Source organism: Sorex fumeus, unplaced genomic scaffold (assembly GCF_029834395.1).
Source record: "Sorex fumeus unplaced genomic scaffold, SorFum_2.1 ptg000036l, whole genome shotgun sequence".
Classification (NCBI taxonomy): Eukaryota; Metazoa; Chordata; class Mammalia; order Eulipotyphla; family Soricidae; genus Sorex; species Sorex fumeus.
The window spans coordinates 22,793,040-22,813,825 of record NW_026606093.1 but is presented as its reverse complement, the minus strand read 5'-3'; the positions used below and the strand labels follow the sequence as shown (position 1 = coordinate 22,813,825).

The following is a 20,786-nucleotide window of genomic DNA, read 5'->3' as shown; positions in this document are numbered from 1 at the left end:
GGCCATTGTGAACAGAGCCACCCGCTGCCCTGATGTAACTCCCAAAACCAACAACCAAAAGTGTGATTTTTTGGGACTGGAGTGATAGCACAGCAGCCTTGCACGCGGCCGACCCGGGTTCAATTCCCAGCATCCCATATGGTCCCCTGAGCACCGCCAAGAGTAATTCCTGAGTGCAGAGCCAGGAGTAACCCCTGTGCAATGCCAGGTGTGACCCAAAAAGAAAAAAAAAAAAAAGTGTGATTTTTTTTTTTCTTCTCCCTAGCATGTCACAAGGAAATGACCACTTGCCTTCATGGCACAGGTGATTCTAAACAACAGAGAACGACTGAGTTCATTTTGTTTTGGAAGTTGCCAGAAATAGATCCCGGGACCTCCTACAAGAGCATACGCCCCTTTCACTAACTTACATTCCCGGCTCCTGGGCCAGCCGTCTGAAGGAAGTGAATAAAAGTGTAATGAGTTGGGGCGTGGTACTGTGGCATTATTGGCATTCTCGAGGCTGGATTCTCTCAAAAACTTCCACGACCATTTATTTATATACATTAGAAACAGTTTCTAGAAGCTGCTTTAAAATGTGGAACAGGGACTGTTCAGAGAAATAGGAAATGAGCCATTCATGACAGTAAAGAGGGAAAACTGTTCCAGGGCCGGCCAATTTAAAGGCCAAATGTGGACATTAAAAGTCCCTTGGGACGCAAGGTTTGGGGGATACCTGGGTTTCGTGTTTCTGGGATGGGGCCCTTCCTGCTCCATCAGTGGACACACTGTGCTGAGTCCCCAGGGGGCCCTGAAGCCTCTCCCCGGAAAGCCGCCGCCCCTTTTTAGGGGTGCTGCTGGGAACGCAGCTGTGACAGGGTCCCATTCTTCTTTTTTTGGGTTGTTATTTTGGTTTGGGGCCCACCCCAGCCGTGCTCCGGGGTTGCTCCTCTCGGCTCTGCATCCCCACCTGGGAGGCTGACATCTGTCCATGTCAGATCTTCACATGGACTTGGCTTGGGCTCAGCTTGCCCCTGTCCTGCAGAAAGGCCAGCAGCTGCTGCCTCCTTCTCCAAGTGACCTTCAGCCCGTACTTGTCCTCGGGGGTGTCCCTCACCAGGACGGGCCCCGGCTCTGTGCCCATCGGGGCTCCTGGGAGGCTGTTTTCCCCCTGGCGCGAGGCAGCGGCAGGCTCGGGGGTCCTGATGTCGGGCAGGGTGCAGGCGTGAGGGCAGCCTGGGCTGGCCTGGCTCTGAGGGCTGAGCACGGGCACCAAGGGGCTACTGCAGACCCCCTTTCCTGACGGCTTGGAGGGCGTGCGGGCCGCGGAGCTCCGAGGTGGCTCTGGGCTCTCAAAGCCGAGACGCGGGAACTTGGAAGCGCAGCTTCGGCTTGAACGCCGGGCCGGGTCTCGGCGACGTCGTTTCTGGGGGTTCGGGGGGCCGCTGTCCGCGGCTAAGTCAAACTGCGGAGTTACCTAAGGACAACAAAGGGTTACCTAAGGACCACAAACCGAGGGCCCCCCGGGGCGCGCCTGCTGCGTAACGCCAGGGGGCGCTCCCGAGCACAGAGCCAGGACTGGTACCCAAGCATCACCAGGCATGATGCTGCTTCAGCCCCCTCTGCCCACAGAAATTGGGGGTTGGGGGTGGGAAGAGCCAACTCCCAACAGGGAATGGGAGTAGGGGGCTATGGTCTTGGGCACAAAACCAAAAAACTGTTGTCTGAGGGACTAACAGAAAACAGTGAGTTTTAGGGAAACTGATTTCTGATTCAGTTTTACTTGTGTAAGACAGGGCTGGGGGGTGGCCCTGGCTATGGAAGTAGTTCAATGGGTCAGAGCACAGGCTTTGAAGAGTCTTGGTTTCCATCCCCGGGCACCACATGGACCCCCGAGACGAGCTCGAGGTGGGGGTATCTGAGCACCAGCATGTTTGAACCGCCACCTCAGAGCTTATGGGAAAGCCAAGTATGAGCCTGCGGTAACGGGGCAACTGCAGTCTCATGGGAAGGGGGGCGGTACCGGCACATCCTTAACGCCCTACCGAGGTCACGAGTTACCCCCCCCCCCCCCCACAAGCGGCTCTCCGGCAGGGCCATAACACCAGACACACAGAAACCAATCTCGTAATTATCTGGCTCTTTGCAGAAATCCAAAATCGTGGCCGCGTGACATTATATGATTCTCATAACCAGCTATAGAAAACAAAATATTTCACAATGCCTTTCCAGCAATTCTGATTGTTTGGGGGGGGGGAAATTCTAAACAATAATGGTGCATCTTTTGTCGAAATAATGAATATAATCAATGTAGAGAAGAGTGAAGTGGAAATCATCTGCCTCACAGGCATTTGGAGGGATGGGGGGGGAATATACTGAGGTTCTTGGTGGTGGAAAATGAGTACTGGTGAAGGGAGAGGTGTTTGATCATTGTATGATCGAGACTTAAACCTGAAAGCTTAGTAACTTTTCCCACAGTGATTCAATAAATAAATATAAAAATGAAAAAATAAATTAAGGTGGAGTTCATGCCCAATTCAATCAGCTAATCAGTGGCTGAATAAATAGCAGTACTCCTACAAATAAAAGGTAAAGGCCCTCCCGTTGATCGTCGATTTGCTCAAGCGGGCCCAGTAACGTCTCCATTGGAGACTTTGTTGTTACTGTGTCTGGCATATCGAATACTCTCAGTAGCTTGCCGGGCTCTCCGAGAGGGGCGGAGGAATCGAACTCGGGTCGGCCATGTTGGCCGCGTGTAAGGTGAACGCCCTACCCGCTGTGCTATCGCTTCAGCCCGGCAAGCTACTGAGAGTATTCGATATGCCAGACACAGTAACAACAAAGTCTCCAATGGAGATGTTACTGGGCCCGCTCGAGCAAATCGATGATCAACGGGAGGGCCTTTACTTTACTTTACTTTACTTTACTCCTACAAATAAATAAATAAATAAATAAATAAAGTAAAAAAAGGGGGGGGGGGGGAGAAAATACCTCATCATCACTCCCATGGCTGTAAGTTATTTTATTCTGAAGGCAGGTGCCAGCAATTTTGTTTACCGTGAGACCCATCATCTCAGCAGACTGTCCAGCCCCCTGATGGCCACTAGTAAGTAATGAACATCAGAGCAGGAAGGGTTGGAGGTCGAGCAACAGGACAGCAGCTAGGATGTTTGCCAGTCGGTGGCACCCCACGTGGTCCCCCCCAGCATGACAGTCGTGGTCCCTGAACACTGAACACGGGGGAAGGTGACACGTTCCTGGCTCTGCTCCCCTGAGCCATCCTCTCCACCCTTTTTTTTGGGTTTTGTTTGTGGGCTACATACTACTGTGCTCAGTATTAAATCCTGGCTCTGCACTCCTGGCGGAGGACCATACGGGATGCTGGGGATCGAACTTGGGTCTGCCACGTGCAAGACAAACATCCTCCCTGCTGTACTAGCTCTCCAGTCCCAACAACCTCATCTCTTACTTATTCTGCCCTCTCTCGTTTTCATTTTATTTTTCATTTTGGGGGTCACACCTGGTGGTACTCAGGCTTTCCATTGCCCTGTGCTCAGGAATCACTCCTGGCGGTGCTTGGGGGAACCATATGTCATGCCAGGTACTGAACCACGTGTTGATCAACTGTTAAGATAAGAGCTTAAACTGCTGTGCTATACACTGGGTTTTGGGGTGGTTTTTTGTTTTTTGGCTTCTTGGGTCACACCCAGCAATGCTCAGGGGCTACTCCTGGCTCTGCACTCAGGAATCACTCATGGCAGTGCTCGGGGGACCATATGGGATGCTGAGGACCAAACTTGGGTTGGCCGCATGCCAAGCAAGCACCCTGTACTAGATCTCTGGATCACTTCTTTTTCTTTGGATTCTGGGACCCAGCTGGCTACTCCCGGCAGTGCTGGGGATCCATGCAGAGCTGGGGATGGAACTCGGGACTCCTGTGCTGAAAGCCTGTGCCCATCCAGAATCGCATCTCCAGCCCCATTTGTCACTCTTTCTCACCTAGTATGGACTGAATCCTTATTTATTTTAACTTATTTTGCTTTTTGGGTCACACCTGGCAATGCTCAGGGGTTTCTGCTGGTTCTGCTCTCAGGAGTTACTCCTGGTGGAGACTGGGGGACTTAAAGGATGCTGGAGATTGAGCCTGGGTTGGCCGCATACAAAGCAAATGCCCTACCCACTGCGCTGTCGCTCCAGCCCTGAAGTGAATTTTTTATATATATAAAATTTATCTGAGGAATGTGAGGGAAAAGACCTCATTTCATAGTAACCATGGTTCAAGTCAAGTAAATGTGACGGATGCCCAGGACTGATTCAGAGTCTGTTAACTTCCAAATTACAAAAGCACCGTTTCTATTCTTTTTTTTTGCTTTTTGGGTCACACCCAGAGATGCACAGGGGATACTCCTGGCTCTGCACTCAGGAATTACTCCTGGCGGTGCTGGGGGGACCATATGGGATGCTGGGAATCGAACCCAGGTTCACCACGTGCAAGGCAAACGCCCTCCCCGCTGTGCTATCACTCCAGCCCCGCCTGTCCCTTTTCAATGCCAGGGTAGTTTACAACTTGCCCTGGGTCTTTCCAAGTCCCTTGCTGGGACCCTCCTTTTCGGGGTGTTAGGAACTAAGGGCAACTGAAGCATAAGTCTAACCTAAACTAAAGCTGCCCCTAACACTAAACCTAACACTTCCTTAGGAAAAACTCTGATGCTAACCACACAAATCATAACTCTGAAACTAACCCTAGCTCAACCAATACCCTAACCCACATCCTAAGGAGAGGGGAAGCCTGTCCTAAACAATAAGTTAATACGAACCTTAAACCTGACCCAAACCCTAACCCTACTCAAATCATAATCTTACCCTCACAATTAACTCTAACCCTCTGACTAACATGACCCTACCCATAAATCTAAACCTAACCCTAGAACAATGACCCTACCCATAAATCTAACATGACCCTACCCATAAACCTAAACCTAACCCTAGAACAATGCCTAATAGGAACTCTGCCTTACCCCTAAGTCTTACTTTAACTGTAACCGTAAACCTATGCCCAACACAAACCCTCAGCATAACTGTAACCCAAATTCTAAATTAACCATAACCCCAACATAAACCTAACCTCAACCCTAACCAGACCCCTAACCCCAATCTAACAGTAAACCTGTCACTGTCACTGTCCTCCCGTTGTTCATCGAATTTGCTCAAGCGGGCCCAGTAACGTCTCCATTGGAGACTTTGTTGTTACTGTGTTTGGTATATTGAATACATCATGGGTAGCTTGCCAGGCTTTGCTGTGCAGACGAGATTCTCTCGGTAGCTTGCCAGAGTCTTCGAGAGGGGTGGAGGAATCGAACTCGGGTCGGCCATGTTGGCTGCGTGCAAGGCAAACGCCCTACCGCTGTGCTATCGCTCCAACCCAACAATAAACCTAAGCTTAGAAATAAGCTTAGAAAATCTAACCCGAAGCCTAACTCTCAAAATAACTGTAACCCTTGATTTGACCTCAACAGGAAACCTGTCCCAAACCCCAAACTAAACCTGAAATTACCTAAACCCAAAGAATAATTCAAAGCCTATCAGCAACACTAAAGCAACTAGAACCCTTACTCTAAGAACAAGTCGACCTCGACATTCAACTCTAAGCCTTGCCCTAAGCCTAACCCTAAACCTGATCTTCACACTTACCCTAATCCTAACCTTCATGCCAACCTTAAGAATAAACTGAATAAACGGGGCCAAAATCCCAACACTAAAGCAAACTCTAACCCGAAGCCTGACCCAAATCCAATCCAACAAATATCCTAACCAAAAATCTAATCCGAGGGGCTGGAGCACTAGCACAGCGGGTAAGGCATTTGCCTTGCATGCGGCCGACCCGAATTCAATTCCCAGCATCCCATATGGTACCCCGAGCACGGCCAGGAGTAATTCCTAAGTGCAAGAGCCAGGAGTAATCCCTGTGTGTTGCCGGGTGTGACCCTCCCCCTCCAAAAAAATAGTCTAATCCTAAATTCACACATAATACTAAGACTAAAACTCAAGTACTGACCCTAATCCTAACCAGGCCCTAAACTGACCTAAGCAGAACTATAATCTTTATATCATCTTTTTTTATTGCATGTGTAGGGCACTGTTTGGGGATACGTCTGGTAGTGTAAGGGGCTACCCTGAGCTCTAAGCTTGGGGGTCACTGCAGTTGGTGCTGGGAGATTATGTGGTGTTTAGAGGTGGCTGCATGTTAACCCCAGCATCTTAACCCTGTACTGTCCACTCCAGCCCTAATCCCAATCCTAACAACAAGACTAGCCCTATCCCAACGCTAACTTAACACTAACTGGATTTTCATTTTAGGCACTGTAGCTTACAAAACTGTTGCTGGCAGGGAACACAGAACATTCCAGCACCACACCCTTCACCAAATGTTCACTTCCCTCAACCTCTGTCTCAAGGCCCTTCCTCCTACCTTCTCTCCAGTGCTAAGTTTTCTAATGAAGAACCTGTTCCTGGTTTCTGTTGACTCTGGGTACTGGTTATTCCCCTGGTATGAGGGAGACCATGCCCTGTCTGTCCCCCTCCGAACTTCTTTCAGTGTGTTACTCCTCCAAATCCATCCACATAGCAGCACACTGCACGATTTCATCTTTTCTTAAGGCTGTGGATATTCCATTGTGTACATATCACATAGTTTCACGATCCAGTCATCAGCTCTTGGCCATTTGGGTTGTTTCCAGGATTTGGCTCCTGTAAATAGCGTTGCAGTGAAGGAATACAAATGTCTTTTATGAATGGAGTTTTGGGAGAGATGCCAAAAAGTTGAATTGCAGGATTAGCTGGAAGCTCTAGTCCTAGTTTTTTTAAGAAATGTCCATATTGTTTTCCAAAAAGGCTGGACATTCCCACCAGCTGTGAATGAGGGAACCCTTTTATCTCAACAGCCACACTGACATTGGTTGTTTTCGTTCTCTGTGATGGATGCCAATCTCACTGGTGTGAGATATCTTGTTTTGATTTGCATTTCCATGATGATAAGTGGTTCTAAGCATTTCTCTTTGTTTGTTTGTTTGGGGGCCAGACCCAGTGATGTTCAGGAGCTACTCGTGGCTCTGTACTCAGGAATCATCCCTGACAGTCTCAGGGGATCATGCGGGATTCCAAGAATCAAACCTGCTGTACTATCTCTCCAGTCCGCATTTTTTTTTTGGTACAACTTTTTTTTGGGGGGTCACACCTGGCAATGCACAGGGGTTACTCCTGGCTCTGCACTCAGGAGTTACTCCTGGCAGTACTCAGGGGACCATATGGGATGCTGGGAATCGAACCCGGGTCGACCGTTCACGTGCAAGGCAAACGCCCTACCCGCTGTGCTATCTCTCCAGCCCCTTGATACAAATTTTAACCATCTATATGTCATTTTTCAGTAAATAAAATGGATCTCATTCCCCTGACCCTGAATACGGCAGAGTTGAGAAGGATGTGGAAGGAGAGGCTGATAAAAATCTCAAGGCTGAACTAGGTTGCCCAAATGAAGAAAGACAAAATGACTGTACTTTCAATGCACGTATGCTGGCATCTGATGCTTCCATGGAGGACCTGATGGTACAAGCACAAAAGATCAAGTACGACATCATTGGTCTGACCGAGACGAGAAGGCATCAATCACATCACGCCGTTTTCAACACTGGAGAAGAACTGTTCCTTGGAATATTGTGACAAAAGAGGTGTTGGTGGTGTTGGTGTCCTTGTCAACACGAACTTAGCCATGAGCACTGATTCATTTGAGTGCCTAACAACCCGAATCGGATGATTACACTTGAATAGATGTGGCTCACTGCCAGCAGTCTCTATCTTCATTGTCTATGCACCAACATCCAACTATGGTGAAAGAAAAATTGAGAAGTTCTACATGCAGCTGGAGAAGTTCTATAAAGAAGGCCTCGCCTTCTACAAGATCATTGTCGGTGATTTTAATGCCAAGATAGGACCGAGAAGATCAGCCGAAGAACTCCACATAGGGACCCATGGCCTAGAATGGAACAAACAGGGTAACAGACTGTCTGAGTTCATCACGTCGACCAAGACCATCCATGGTAACTCACAGTTCCAGAAGGCCGAATCTAAATGTTGGACATGGGAGTCTCCCGGTGGACGGTTCTACAACAAAATTGACCACATCATATTCAATCGACGGTTCTGCCTGACTGATGTTGCTGTTATCCCAAAATTCCAAATGGGATCGGACCACCGTCTCCTTCGTGCAAAATTCTACTTCACAGAGCACAGAGAAAGGAATGCAAAGTTTAAGAAGAGAACTCCCAGAACGACCACCAACTGGGACCTCTTTGACTCTGTTCTGGCAACATGGGAAGATGCCATCATTGACAACATTGACGAGGAATACAATCAACGGTTCAGCACCTCCATGATTGTACGAGGAATGCCAAGAGAGAGATAACCACAAAAAAAAAAACGCCTATCTTCGAACACTCTTGAGCTTATTCACCAACATGGCTTGGTGCATGCCTTAGGCAACTGCAAGCAAACGTCCGAGCTCACAAAACAGTGCAGAGAAGCCATCAAGGAAGACCTCAAAGACAGAAGAGCAGCAGTGCTGGTAGATGCGGCAGAAGACAGGAAAAGCTTTCACAACGCCCGCCTGTTCTTCGCCAACTACAAGACCAAGATGACTGCCCTTCAATATTCTGATGGATCTATCACATCTTCCAGAAGGGCAATGGAGAAGATTATCCATGACTTATACTCGGATCTCTTCGATAGCCACATCCACTGTAGAATAACACTGCTTTGTCCTTTCTCTGATAGATGGTCGGCAACTACACCACCTCTGCTTTGCTGATGACATTGTTTTAATAACACCAAACATCAGCCAAGCGGCACAAATGCTGGCCGACTTCGACCGTGAGAGTGGAAAGGTCGGACTACAGCTAAATCTTACGAAGACAATGTCTATGAGAAACAGCCTCATTCCTGACGCCCCGTTCGCTCTCAACGGAATGACCATCTCCGAATGCAACAGCTATGTGTACCTAGGTCGAGAAGTCAACATGACAAATGACCTGGCACCCAAGCTGCGCAGGAGGAAGAGAGTGGCTTGAAACGCCTTCAAGAGCATAGAAGAAACAGCTAAAAGGATGAAGAACCTCTGGCTCTGGGCACATCTCTTTGATTCCACTGTTCTTTCTGCATTAATATATGCCTCAGAGACCTGGGCTCTACGCAAACAGGATGAGAACGCTATTCGGGTCTCCCAAAGAGGAATTGAAAGAGCTATGCTTGGAATATCACGTTTCACTCAAATGAGAGAAAGAATCCGGAGTTCTGACATCTGTCGACGATCAAGAATCAGGGATGCTGTCTCGTTTGCCAAGGTGTCAAAAATCAGATGGGCTGGTCACATAATGAGATTTAAAGACGACCGCTGGACTAGAGCTATTACCGACTGGATTCCACGGGATGTCAAAAGACCGCGTGGCCGCCCACCTACCAGATGGTCAGACTTCTTCATCAAGATCATGAACGATCAGTTTGAGGCTCTTCATGTTCCCAGAGCGAACAGACGCCACTGGGCTACACTAGCACGTGACAGGGACAAATGGAGGCGCTACTGGCGCCCACTCAGCAAATCGACGATTAACGGGAAGTCAAGTGATCAAGTGATCAAGTCCTTTCACCCTTGCCACAGGAGCTTAGGTTTATCAGGCTACACCCAACACAGAGCTCCCATTTCTTTGTTTATCTGTAACCACTTCTCTCTGCTCTCCTCCCCAACCAGTTAATCAGCTTTTTCCCCTAATCAGACTCTGTTAACTTGTAAGGTCAGATTCCTCAGAAATCTATGATTTTATATGTATGAGTGAAATATTGCCTTTCTCCTCTCCTTATGTCTTATGAATAGTTTACTTTAAAGCAATGTCCTTTTTGTATAGATACAGGAAGACAGTTAATATTATGCTTTTGTAATTTAGGATTTAATTGGCTTTGAATATTATTCGCTCCCGGGCATCTGCTTTCTTGACTTATGCCTCAGTTGCCCTTGGTTCCTAACACCCCAAAAGGAGGGTCCCAACAAGGGACTGAATGGGCCCAGGGCAAACTGTGAGCTACCCTGGCATCGAAATGGGTGAGGTCAAAGTGCCACGATTCTTAACTATAAGTTAAGAGCTTGTTCATGGACAGATGCTGTCATGATCCAAAAGTAACAACGAGACTAGGACCCTGCTAGGAAAGACTATCTGGCCTAAGCACTGTAGTCTGAGATCGAGATGGCCCTGGGAGAGCAATTCTATAAACTTAGGGTATTTCTTACTGAATCCATACAAAATGATTTATATTATGTATGCTTATATGTTTGTTGGACAAGGAGAGGAGAAACACACCCAGGGGATTCCGTTCTAGGGTGGGTCGTCCTGCTGAGGGAGTATCTGTCCTAGAAGCGGCATTCCCCGAGGGAAAGAACTTTACCCCTATTGATTGTGACCACACCTATATGTAAGCCCCAACCCCTCATGCTTTGGGATTTAACTAGATGGTAAGAGTGGGCTGGGGGATCAGGATCCAGACTCCAGAAGGAGAAAGGGAATCGGGATCAGGATCCAGACTCCAGAAGGAGGATGAAGGGGGATCAAGAAGGAGAATGAAGTAGCATGGGGGAGGAAGAAGCAGGAGGAGAATCAGAGAAAAATGGAGATGGGAATGGAATAAACTGCAACTAAGACCAACCAGCCTGGCCCTTGTTCCTTCCTTCGCCTGCCGATCACCATCGACCTTCCCGGGGTGGGGGAACCAGCGTGGGACTACCGAACGCAGGCAGCGGGAGAGATATAGACCGCTGCTGCTGTCCTTTTGAGTTTACACGGTCCACCTGCCCACATACCAATCCCATGGGATGGATATGTCGTTCCCAATGTTCTCCCTTCTGAAATCCAACTTGCCATTTCTTTGGTAAAGAAGCGAACAGCACCCAACCCAGACACAGTCAGATCCGAACACCTGAAGAATCTGCCATCAGTACTCATCAATACACTGACTCAGCTCTTCACACGCTACCTGTCTGAATGCAAAGTTCTGTCCCAATGGAAAACCAGCAGAACTGTTCTACTGTACGAGAAGGGAGACATCCACGACATTGGCAAATATCGCCCCATCTGCCTGTTGTCTGTTGCCTACAAGCTGTTCACTCGAATCATCCTGAATAGGATTGGCAGAACACTTGATGAAGAACAACCTTGCGAGCAAGCCGGGTTCCAAAAAGGATTCAGTACGATCAACCATATCCACATGGTAACCAAGTTCATTGAGGTTTCTTGGGAGTTCAAGATGCCGCTCTGTCTAACGCTCATCAATTTAAAGAAGGCCTTTGATTCTGTTGAGACTGAAGTGGTCATCGAAGCCCTAGCCAAATAGGGCATTCAAACTCAATACATCAGGATCCTCCGTGAGCTGTATTACGGATTCACTACCAGGATCTCACCATTCTACAAGGAAGTGATCATCCATGTAAAGAAAGGGGGGTTTGGCAGGGTGATGCCATTTCACCAAAACTCTTCAGTGCCAACCTCCAGAATGTCATGCAACGACTGGAATGGAAAGGAATGAGAGTGAAGACAGATGGTCGGCAACTATATCACCTCCACTTCGCTGATGACATCGTTCTAATAAGACCAAACATTAGCCAAGTGGCACGAATGCTGGTCGACTTTGACTGTGAGTGTTGAAAGGTCGGATTGCAGCTGAATCTCACGAAGACAATGTTCAATGAGAAATGGACTCGTTCTGACATTCTATTTGCTCTCAATGGAACGAACATCTCTGAATGCAGCAGTTATGTGTACCTAGATCGAGAACTCAACATGACAAACAACCTAGCACCTGGGCTGCGTAGGAGGAAGAGTGGTGTGGAACACCTTCAAAACCATCAAAGAAGTTGTTAAGAGGACGAAGAACCACTGGCTCCAGGCGCATCTCTTCAACTCCACTGTTCTTCCTGCATTAACATGCCTCAGAGACCTGGGCCCTATGAAAACAGGATGAGAACGCTATTCGGGTCTCCCAAAGAGGAATCAAAAGAGCTATGCTTGGAGTATCACGCTTCTATATAAATTTTAACAGCATTTAATCCACATCTTTAAAAGTATTATTGGCACTTTTATAGGGACTGCACTAAATAATGCTTTTGCAATGCTTTTGTATAATGCTTCAGACTAGACTATAATTTTGACATTAATCCTTCAATCCAATGTGTTTCCATTTCCTGTGTCCCCTTTCATATCTTTAAGTAGTGCTTCAGGATTTTCTTTGTATAAGTCTTTTACCCCTTTTGTTATGCTGATTCCCAGGTACTTGACTTTCTGAGGTGCAAGTGTGAATGGCTGGATCATAGCACAGCAGGTAGGGCATTTGCCTTGCAGGGGGCTGACCTGGCCCACCCTGGGTTCAATTCCTCCGCCCCTCTGGAAGAACCTGGCAAGCTACCGAAAGTATCTCGCCTGCATGGCAAAGCCTGGCAAACTACCTGTGACGTATTCGATATGCCAAACACAGTAACAACAAGTCTCACAATGGAGACGTTACTGGGCCCACTCGAGCAAATCCATGAACAACGGGAGGACAGTGCAACAGTGCTACAGTGCTATATTAAAAAAAATAAAATTTTGGGGCTGGAATGATAGCACAGCAGGTAGGGCGTTTGCCTTGCACACGGCCAACCCAGGTTCGATTCCCAGCATCCCATATGGTCCCCTGAGCACCGCCAGGGGTAATTCCTGAGCGCAGAGCCAGGAGTGACCCCTGTGCATTGCCGGATGTGACCCAAAAAGCAAAATAAATAAATAGATAAAGTTTTGAGGCCACATACAGCAGTACTCAGGGCTTACCCCTGGCTTTGTGCTCAGGCATCACTCCTGGTGGGGCTGAGATCAGATATGGGATTTTGCAGACCAAACCCGGGTTAGCAGCATGCAAGGCAAGCACCCTGTCTGCTATACTTTTTCTCCGGATCAATGAATGATGCTGTCTTGTAATTCCTCGCTTCTATTTCATTATTGCACGTAGGAAAGCCATGAATCTCTGTGCACTGACTTTGCAGCCTGCCATTGTACACGCCTATTGTTTCTAGGAGCTCTGGGGTGAGCTTTTCTAGCTGGAGTTTCTATCATGTTATGTGCCTACTGTGAGAGTTCGACTAGCTTTTTTTTTTCCCCAATTTGAAAGCCCTTAATATCTCTTTCTTGCCTAATTGCTATGGCATATACCTCCAGTACAATACTGAACAGAGGTGATGAGAGTGGGCAACCTTGTCTTGCGTCCACTTGCAAGGAAGGATTTCAGTTTTTCACCACTGAGTATGATGTTCATTGTGGGCTTGTGATAAATGACTTTATGGTAAGAAAGTTCCTTTAGCCCCGATTTTATTGAGCATTTTTATCACGAATGGGCGTTGGGTCTTGTCAAATGCTTTCCCTGCATCTACTGATGTGATCCTATGAGGTTTGCTTTTCCTGGTATTGATATGTTGTATTATGTTGCTTGACTTGTGTCTCAGGGATGAATTCAACATGGTCATGGTGTATGATCTTTTGATATATCATTAGGACTCAGAATGCAAATAGCTTGCATCCATGTTTATCAGACATGCAGGTCTATAGTTCGGTTCTGTGTTGCTGTTCCCTGTTTTTGGTAATTCTTTTTTTTTTTTTTTTTTGCTTTTTGGGTCACACCCAGCAATGCTCAGGGGTCACTCCTGGCTCTGCACTCAGGAATTACTCCTGGCGGTGCTTGGGGGACCATATGGGATGCCGGGGATCGAACCCAGGTCGGTCGCGTTCAAGGCAAACGCCCTCCCCGCTGTGCTATCGCTCCGGTTCCCTGTTTTTGGTAATTCTTATCTGCTTTTGGTATCAGGGTAATGTTTGCATCACAGAAACTGTCCAAGAGGACTCCTGTTTCTTCAACTTTCCAAAAGAGCATGAAAAGGATTGGGAGTAGGTCTTCTTTAAAGGTTCAGAACTCCGGGGGCTGGCATGATAGTATAGGGATTAAGACACTTGCTGTGAACGCGCCCGACCAGGGTTTGGTCCCCAGCATTCCATATGGTCCCTTGAGTGCCGCCAGGAGAGATCCCATAACCAGAGCCAGGAATAAGTTCTAAGCACCACTGGGTATGACCCCAAACCCAAACATTTTTTTAAAATTAAGGTTTGGAAGAGCTCATGAGAAAGCCCATGTGAGCCTGGGTTTTTGTTTTTGGGAAAACTTCTAGTTACTAATTTTTATTTCCTTGATAGTGATTCAAGTGCTCTGTTTCCCTTTGATTCAACCGTGGAAGGTTATAGGAGTCAAAAACTTTATCCATTTCTTCTAGGTTCACTACAGTTATCCATTTCTTCCAGGCTCATACTGGAATGACCCCGAGCAATGAGTATTCTCAAGAACCACCCTAAGAACAAATAAAATCTAACCAAAATCCCAGTGAGAAACTTACCCCACCCGATGAGATGAAACCTAACACTAACCCTTAGCTCTAAATCTAATTCTAAACCAAATAATAACCCTAACCCAAATTATAAACTAAACTTAGGGCAGGAGAGATACTATCAGGTTATGGCACTTGCATGCAGCTAACCCCATTTGGATCCCAAGCACTACATGACCCCCCAACCACACACACACAAACACACACACACACACACACACACACACACACACACACACAGCTAGAATCAACCCCTTCTCAACACAAGAGCCGAGAATAGCCCCTGAGCCCCGCTGGATAAGGTCTAGAAACCAAATATATATACAGATAAATAGACCCAAATTAGAACCCCAGCACTAAAATTTAACATTGACCCCAACCCTACACTAGCCCTAGCCCTAAGCAATAATAACCCTGACCAGCAGGTACATAAGAAATAGTAAACAGAGGCTGGAGAAATAGCACAGCTGGCAGGGCGTTTGTCTGGCATATGACTGACCTGGGTTTGATCCCTGGCATCCTATAGGGTCCCTCAAGAACCACTAGGAGTGATTCTTAAGCAAAGAGCCAGGAGTAACCCCTGAGCATCACTGGGTGTGGGTTTATCCACCAAAAAAAAAAAAAAAAAAGGAATCGGTATTCAGTATAAATAATAAGTAGGATAAGAAGTAAATAAGGATCAGAAAGGAGCTGGAGCGATAGCACAGTGGGTTGGTGCTTACCTTGCATGCTGCCGACCCGGCTCCATCCCTGTCATCCCATAAGGTCCCCCGGGTACCACCAGGAGTGATTCCTGAGTGCAGAGGCAGGAGTAACCCCTGAGCGTCGCCAGGTGTGGCCTAACCCCCCTCCCTACACACACACACACACACACACACACACACACACGGATGGGAGAGATCGTTCAACAGACTGAGAGCATATTTCACAAGCAGGAGGACTGGGTTCTACCCCTGGCACCACACGGTCTCCTGAGCACTGCCAAGAGTGACCTCCAAGCTCAGGGAGGGCATGATGGAACAGAGGAGGGAAGAAGAAACAGAGGGAGAAAGGAGGGAAGGAAGGAAGGGAGAAAGGGAGGAAGGGAGGAAGGGAGGAAGGGAGGAAGGGAGGGAGGAAGGGAGTGGAGGGAGAGGAGGGAGGGAGGGGAGGAAGGAAGGAAAGGAGTGAAGGAGGGAGGGGGGAAGGGAGGGAGGGAAGGAAGAGGAAGGAAGGAAGGAAGGAAGGGAGTGAAGAAGGAAGGGAGCGGAGGGAGAGGAGAGAGGGAGGGGAGGAAGGAAGGAAAGGAGTGAAGGAGGGAGGGGGGAGGAAGGGAGGGAGGGAAGGAAGAGGAAGGAAGGAAGGAAGGAAGGAAGGAAGGAAGGAAGGAAGGGAGGGAGGGAGGGGAGGAAGGGAGGGAGGGAAGGAAGAGGAAGGAAGGAAGGAAGGAAGGAAAGAAAGAAAGAAAGAGAGAGAGAGAGAGAGAGAAAGGAAGGAAGGAAGGAAGGAAGGAAGGAAGGAAGGAAGGAAGGAAGGAAGGAAGGAAAGGAGTGAAGGAGGGAGGGAGGGGAGGAAGGGAGGGAGGGAAGGAAGAGGAAGGAAGGAAGGAAGGAAGGAAGGAAGGAAGGAAGGAAGGAAGGAAGGAAGAGCTTATTTACTCTCTAAGGGCCAGGGATGTGGTCAGTGGTACAATTCGTGCCACAAATGAGTCAGACCCGGCGCGTAATCCCTGGCACTGCAAAAGGAAAAAAGCGGAGCCAGAGAGATGACTCGGGGGTCAGGACCTAAGTGTGACCCCCCCACCACCACCCAGTGCCGCATCTGCACCCCACCCACTCCACCAGCAGCACCTCTGGGCAGGAGGTCCCTAAATGCAGCTGGGCCATGAGGCTGCCAGCAGACCCCGACCCCTCTGGCCCGGCTAGCTCAGTACTGGGGTCTGCAGGCGCCCTCAGCCTCCGCAGCCCCCAGAACCTACCCAGGAGGTGATGGTGCTGGCGTCTATGGGTCGGCTGGGCACGGTTCGAGCTTGGGTGACTGGTCGCGGGGGCGCTGCGGGGAGGCGTCGGGGGCCCTCCAGTGGCGGCTCGTGGAATAGCAGTGGCGCTCTCTGGGCCGGTCCCGCACGTTTCCTCCTCCGGGGTGGCATCAAGGAGCGGGCGGAGTGGCAGGAGCAGCCGCATGGTGCTGGCGGGAGTCAGCGTGCTCACGGGACTGCAGTTCCATCCCATGCCTGCGGAGAAGACACCGAGAGGCGAGTCCGCAGAGCTGCTGGTGCCGGGCCTCCCGGGGCCGAACTTCCTGCAGAAGTGTCCACTGCCTGGGCAACGGGCAGCGGCCGAGGGGCTGGTCACACGCCCACGGTGCATGCAGGAGGCCCGGCTCCACCCCCGATGCTGGACTCGGCAGAGACCAGGTTGTCTGACATGGTCAGTGACATGCAGCTCAGTGACAGTTTATCCAACCCTGGGGACTGGAGCGACAGCACGGCGGGGAAGGTACTTGCCTGGCAGAAGCAGACCCAGGGTCCATCCCCGGCAATCCATTAGGGTCCCCTGAGTCCCACCAGGAATGAGTAGTGAGTCCTGAGCCAGGCATAGCCCCTGAGCATCGCTGGGTTTGGCCCCCAAACCAAAAACCAAAAAAAAAAAAAAAAAAAAAAAGAGGAGCAATGCTGAGTTTGGGGCTGTATAAAGGTTCTATTGTCATTTCCTGCCGAGTCCTTGTAGGGACACAAAGGTCAGTGTGTTGGGGGGCTGGAGTGATAGCACAGCAGGTAGGGCGTTTGCTTTGCCTTGGTTCGATTCCCAGCACCCCGACGGTCCTCCCGAGCACCACCACCAAGAGGAATTTCTGAGTGCAGAGCTAGGAGTAAGCCCTGTGCATCGCCAGGTGTGACCCCCCCCAAAAAAAAGCCAAAAAAAAAAAAAAAGATCAGCGTGTCCCTGTCTAGCTGAGGGACACAGACTCAGGCCTCAGGCCCCTTTACTTTTTTAAACAAACAAACAAACAAACAAACAAACAAAGAAACAAAAAAGCTCAACCCTTTATTTGACAAAAGAAAAAAATAAAAATTCATTTACAGTGGCAGGGCTGGAGCGATAGCACAGCGGGGAGGGCGTTTGCCTTGCACACGTCTGACCCGGGTTCGATTCCCAGCATCCCATAGGGTCCCCCAAGCACTGCCAGGAGTAATTCCTGAGTGCAGAGCCAGGAGTAACCCCTGAGCATTGCTGGGTGTGACCCAAAAAGCAAAAAAAAAAAAAAAAAAAATTATTTGCAGTGGCTTTTGCTCACTGGACCAACTGCACTGCTCTGGGTTTGCCCAAACCCACCCCCCAGCCTTCCTAGCTTGCCCAAGGGGGCCACCCACCCCAGAATCCAGCAGCCTGGTCACCGCCACCCCCCACCCCCAATCCCTGCCCCCTCTACTGCTCAGCGCACGGTGGGACCGGAAAAAGCCTCATCCACAGCCCATGGCCAGTGTCCCGGACAGTCCCACCAGACCTCAGGTGCCAGTGACTCAGGGCACGGGACATCAGCAGCTTTGGCACATCTTGAAGCTGCCAGGGCTGTTCTTCTCCCCTGGACCTCAGGCGGGTGCAGACCCCTAAACCTCCTAATACCCCTGGGCCGGTCATACACAGAGGCAGGGGGAGAAATAGCCTAGGAGACATGTCCGACCCTCAGAGAGCACAACTTGATCCCCTCATCCAACAAGCCCGCTCTAGGCCCTGGAGGGGGAAGAGGGTCCCTTGATGGCTGCCAGGCCGCCCCCCCTTTTTTTTTCCTTTTTGGGTCACACCTGGCGATGCTCAGGGGTTACTCCTGGCTCTGCACTCAGGAATTACTCCTGGCGGTGCTCAGGGGACCCTGTGGGATGCTGGGAATCGAAGCCGGGTCGGCCGCGTGCAAGGCAAACGCCCTCCCAGCTGTGCTATCGCTCCAGTCCCACCCCACCCCCCACCCCCGTGACTGCCTTTCTTCCAGCCGGGCAATCCCAGAACTCTCCCCCCCACCTATGCTCCAGATGCACGGCAGGCGGGGGCCCACTCAGGCGTTACTCAGAACAGAAACGTTCGGTTCACAACAACCCGGGTTCAGCGTTCCTTAGGACACACAAAGATGGGGTGTGTGGCTGCAGGATGCCGCTAGCCATGAAGGGGCAAAGAGAAAAATGGGCGGCGGAGAGATTAGTACCAGGAGTTTTACTCCATGGCTTGGAGGCCAGCCACACGTGCTAGGGGAAAAGGCAGCTCAGATAGAGAAGGGAGCACCAAATAAAGGGTGTTGGGAGGATCCTCCCAGGATGGGAGAAGCATGCTGGAGCAGACTATAGACCAAATATGATTGCCACTCAATGCCTCTTTTGCAAACCACAGCACCCAAAAGGAGAGAGAGAACAAAGGGGAGTGCCCTGCCACAGAGGCAGGGTGGGATGGGGGGTGGGTAGGGGGTGGGAGGGATACTGGGATCCGTGGTGGTGGGAAATGGGCACTGGTGGAGGGATGGGTGTTTGATCATTGTATAATTGAAACCCAAGCGCAAAAATTTGTAAGTCTACAACTGTACCTCATGGTGTTTCACTAATAAAAACTTTTTTAAAAATCATTAAAAAAAAAAATGGGTGGCCTAGACCAGCTGCGACCAGTTTTACCATTAGGGCAGGTATCTCTAATTCCAACTGATGGATGACTAAATGATTTTGTTCTTTTTTTTTTTTTTTTTTTTTTTTGCGGGTGGAGAAGCACACCCATCGTAGGTTCTGGCTCTGCACTCAGGACTTTACTCCTGGCGCGCTCAGGGGACCCTATGGGATGCCGGGAATCAAACCTGGGTGGGCTGCATGTCACGGCAAACGCCCTCCCCACTGTAGTATCTCTCTGGCCCATTTGATTTTTTTGATTCCGGGGCTACACTTAGCGGTGCTCACGGCTTCTTCCTGGCTCTGTGCTCAGGCCATGTCCACTGCCGGTGCCTGGGACCCCAGGGAGGGCTGAGGATCAAACCAGGCCGGTGCCGTAATTCCTGGACTATTTTTCCAGTCATTTGACACCAGCTAAAAGAAAAATGCAGGGGTCCTGGAGACAGTGGAGAGGGGCTTGCTTGCATGCAACTGATCTGGTTTTTTTGCCTTTTTTCTTTGTTTTGTTTTGGTTTTGCTTTTTGGGGTCAGACCCGGCGATGTACAGGGGTTACTCCTGCTCTGCACTCAGGAATTACTCCTGGCAGTGCTGGGGGGACAATATGGGATGTTGGGAATCGAACCCGGGTCGGCTGCATGCAGAGTAAATGCCCTATTTGCTGTGCTACAGCTCCAGTCCCAGGCCCACCAGGAGTAATTTTTTTTTTTTTTGGCTTTTTGGGTCACACCTGGCCATGCACAGGGGTTGCTCCTGGCTCTGCACTCAGGAATTACCTTGGCGGTGCTCAGGGGACCATGTGGGATGCTGGGAACCGAACCTGGGTCGGCCGCGTGCAAGGCAAACGCCCTCCCCGCTGTGCTATCACACCAGCCCCACCAGGAGTAATTCTTGAGTGCAGAGCCAGGAGTTATTCCAGAGCATCGCTGGGCATTGCCCCCTCCCCCCCAAAAAAAGTCAGCCCCTGACCTGGGTTTGACCCCTGGCACCTCAAACCCACACCCCCAGCACCAGCAGGAGTGATTCCTGAATGCAGAGCCAGGAGTAACCCCTGAGCATCATCAGGTGGGCTCTCCCCCTCGCCAAAAAAATGTAAAGAGAGGGATAGGGGCTGGAGAGAGTACTAGGGGAAAGACCCCGGCATGTGGCTGACCCGGGGTCAGCTCCCAGCACCGCGTGTGGGTCAAGACCTGCCAGGAGCAATCCCTGAGCAGAGAGCCAGGAAGAAGCCCTGAGCACCCTGGGAACAACCCAAAAACAAACCAAAATGGCAGGAAGGAAGGAAGGAAGGAAGGAAGGAAGGAGGGAGGGAGGGGAAGAAAGGAAGGAGGGAAGGAAGGAAGGAAGGAAGGAGGGAGGGAGGGAGGGAGGGGAAGAAAGGAAGGAGGGAAGGAAGGAGGGAAGGAAGGAAGGAAGGAGGGAGGGAGGGAGGGAGGGAGGGGAAGAAAGGAAGGAGGGAAGGAAGGAGGGAGGGAGGGAGGGAGGGAAGGAAGGAAGGAAGGAAGGAAGGAAGGAGGGAGGGAGGGAGGGAGGGAGGGAGGGAGGAAGAAAGGAGGGAGGGGGAAGAAAGGAAGGAGGGAAGGAAGGAAGGAAGGAGGGAGGGAGGGAAGGAAGGAAGGAAGGAAGGAAGGAAGGAGAGAGGGAGGGAGGGAGGGAGGGAAAAAAGGAAGGAGGGAGGGAGGGAGAAAGGA

General features: G+C 49.9%; 1 protein-coding gene across 1 annotated transcript; it reads right to left on the bottom strand.

The window, feature by feature from the left end:
- Positions 1-973: 973 nt before the first annotated feature.
- On the bottom strand, positions 974-16,601 carry RHNO1 (RAD9-HUS1-RAD1 interacting nuclear orphan 1). Its single transcript, XM_056117786.1, has 2 exons — positions 16,431-16,601; positions 974-1,456 (listed from the first exon to the last, which is right to left on the bottom strand). Exons 1-2 carry the CDS (start codon positions 16,599-16,601, stop codon positions 974-976), a joined length of 654 nt encoding a protein of 217 aa, XP_055973761.1.
- Positions 16,602-20,786: the final 4,185 nt, after the last annotated feature.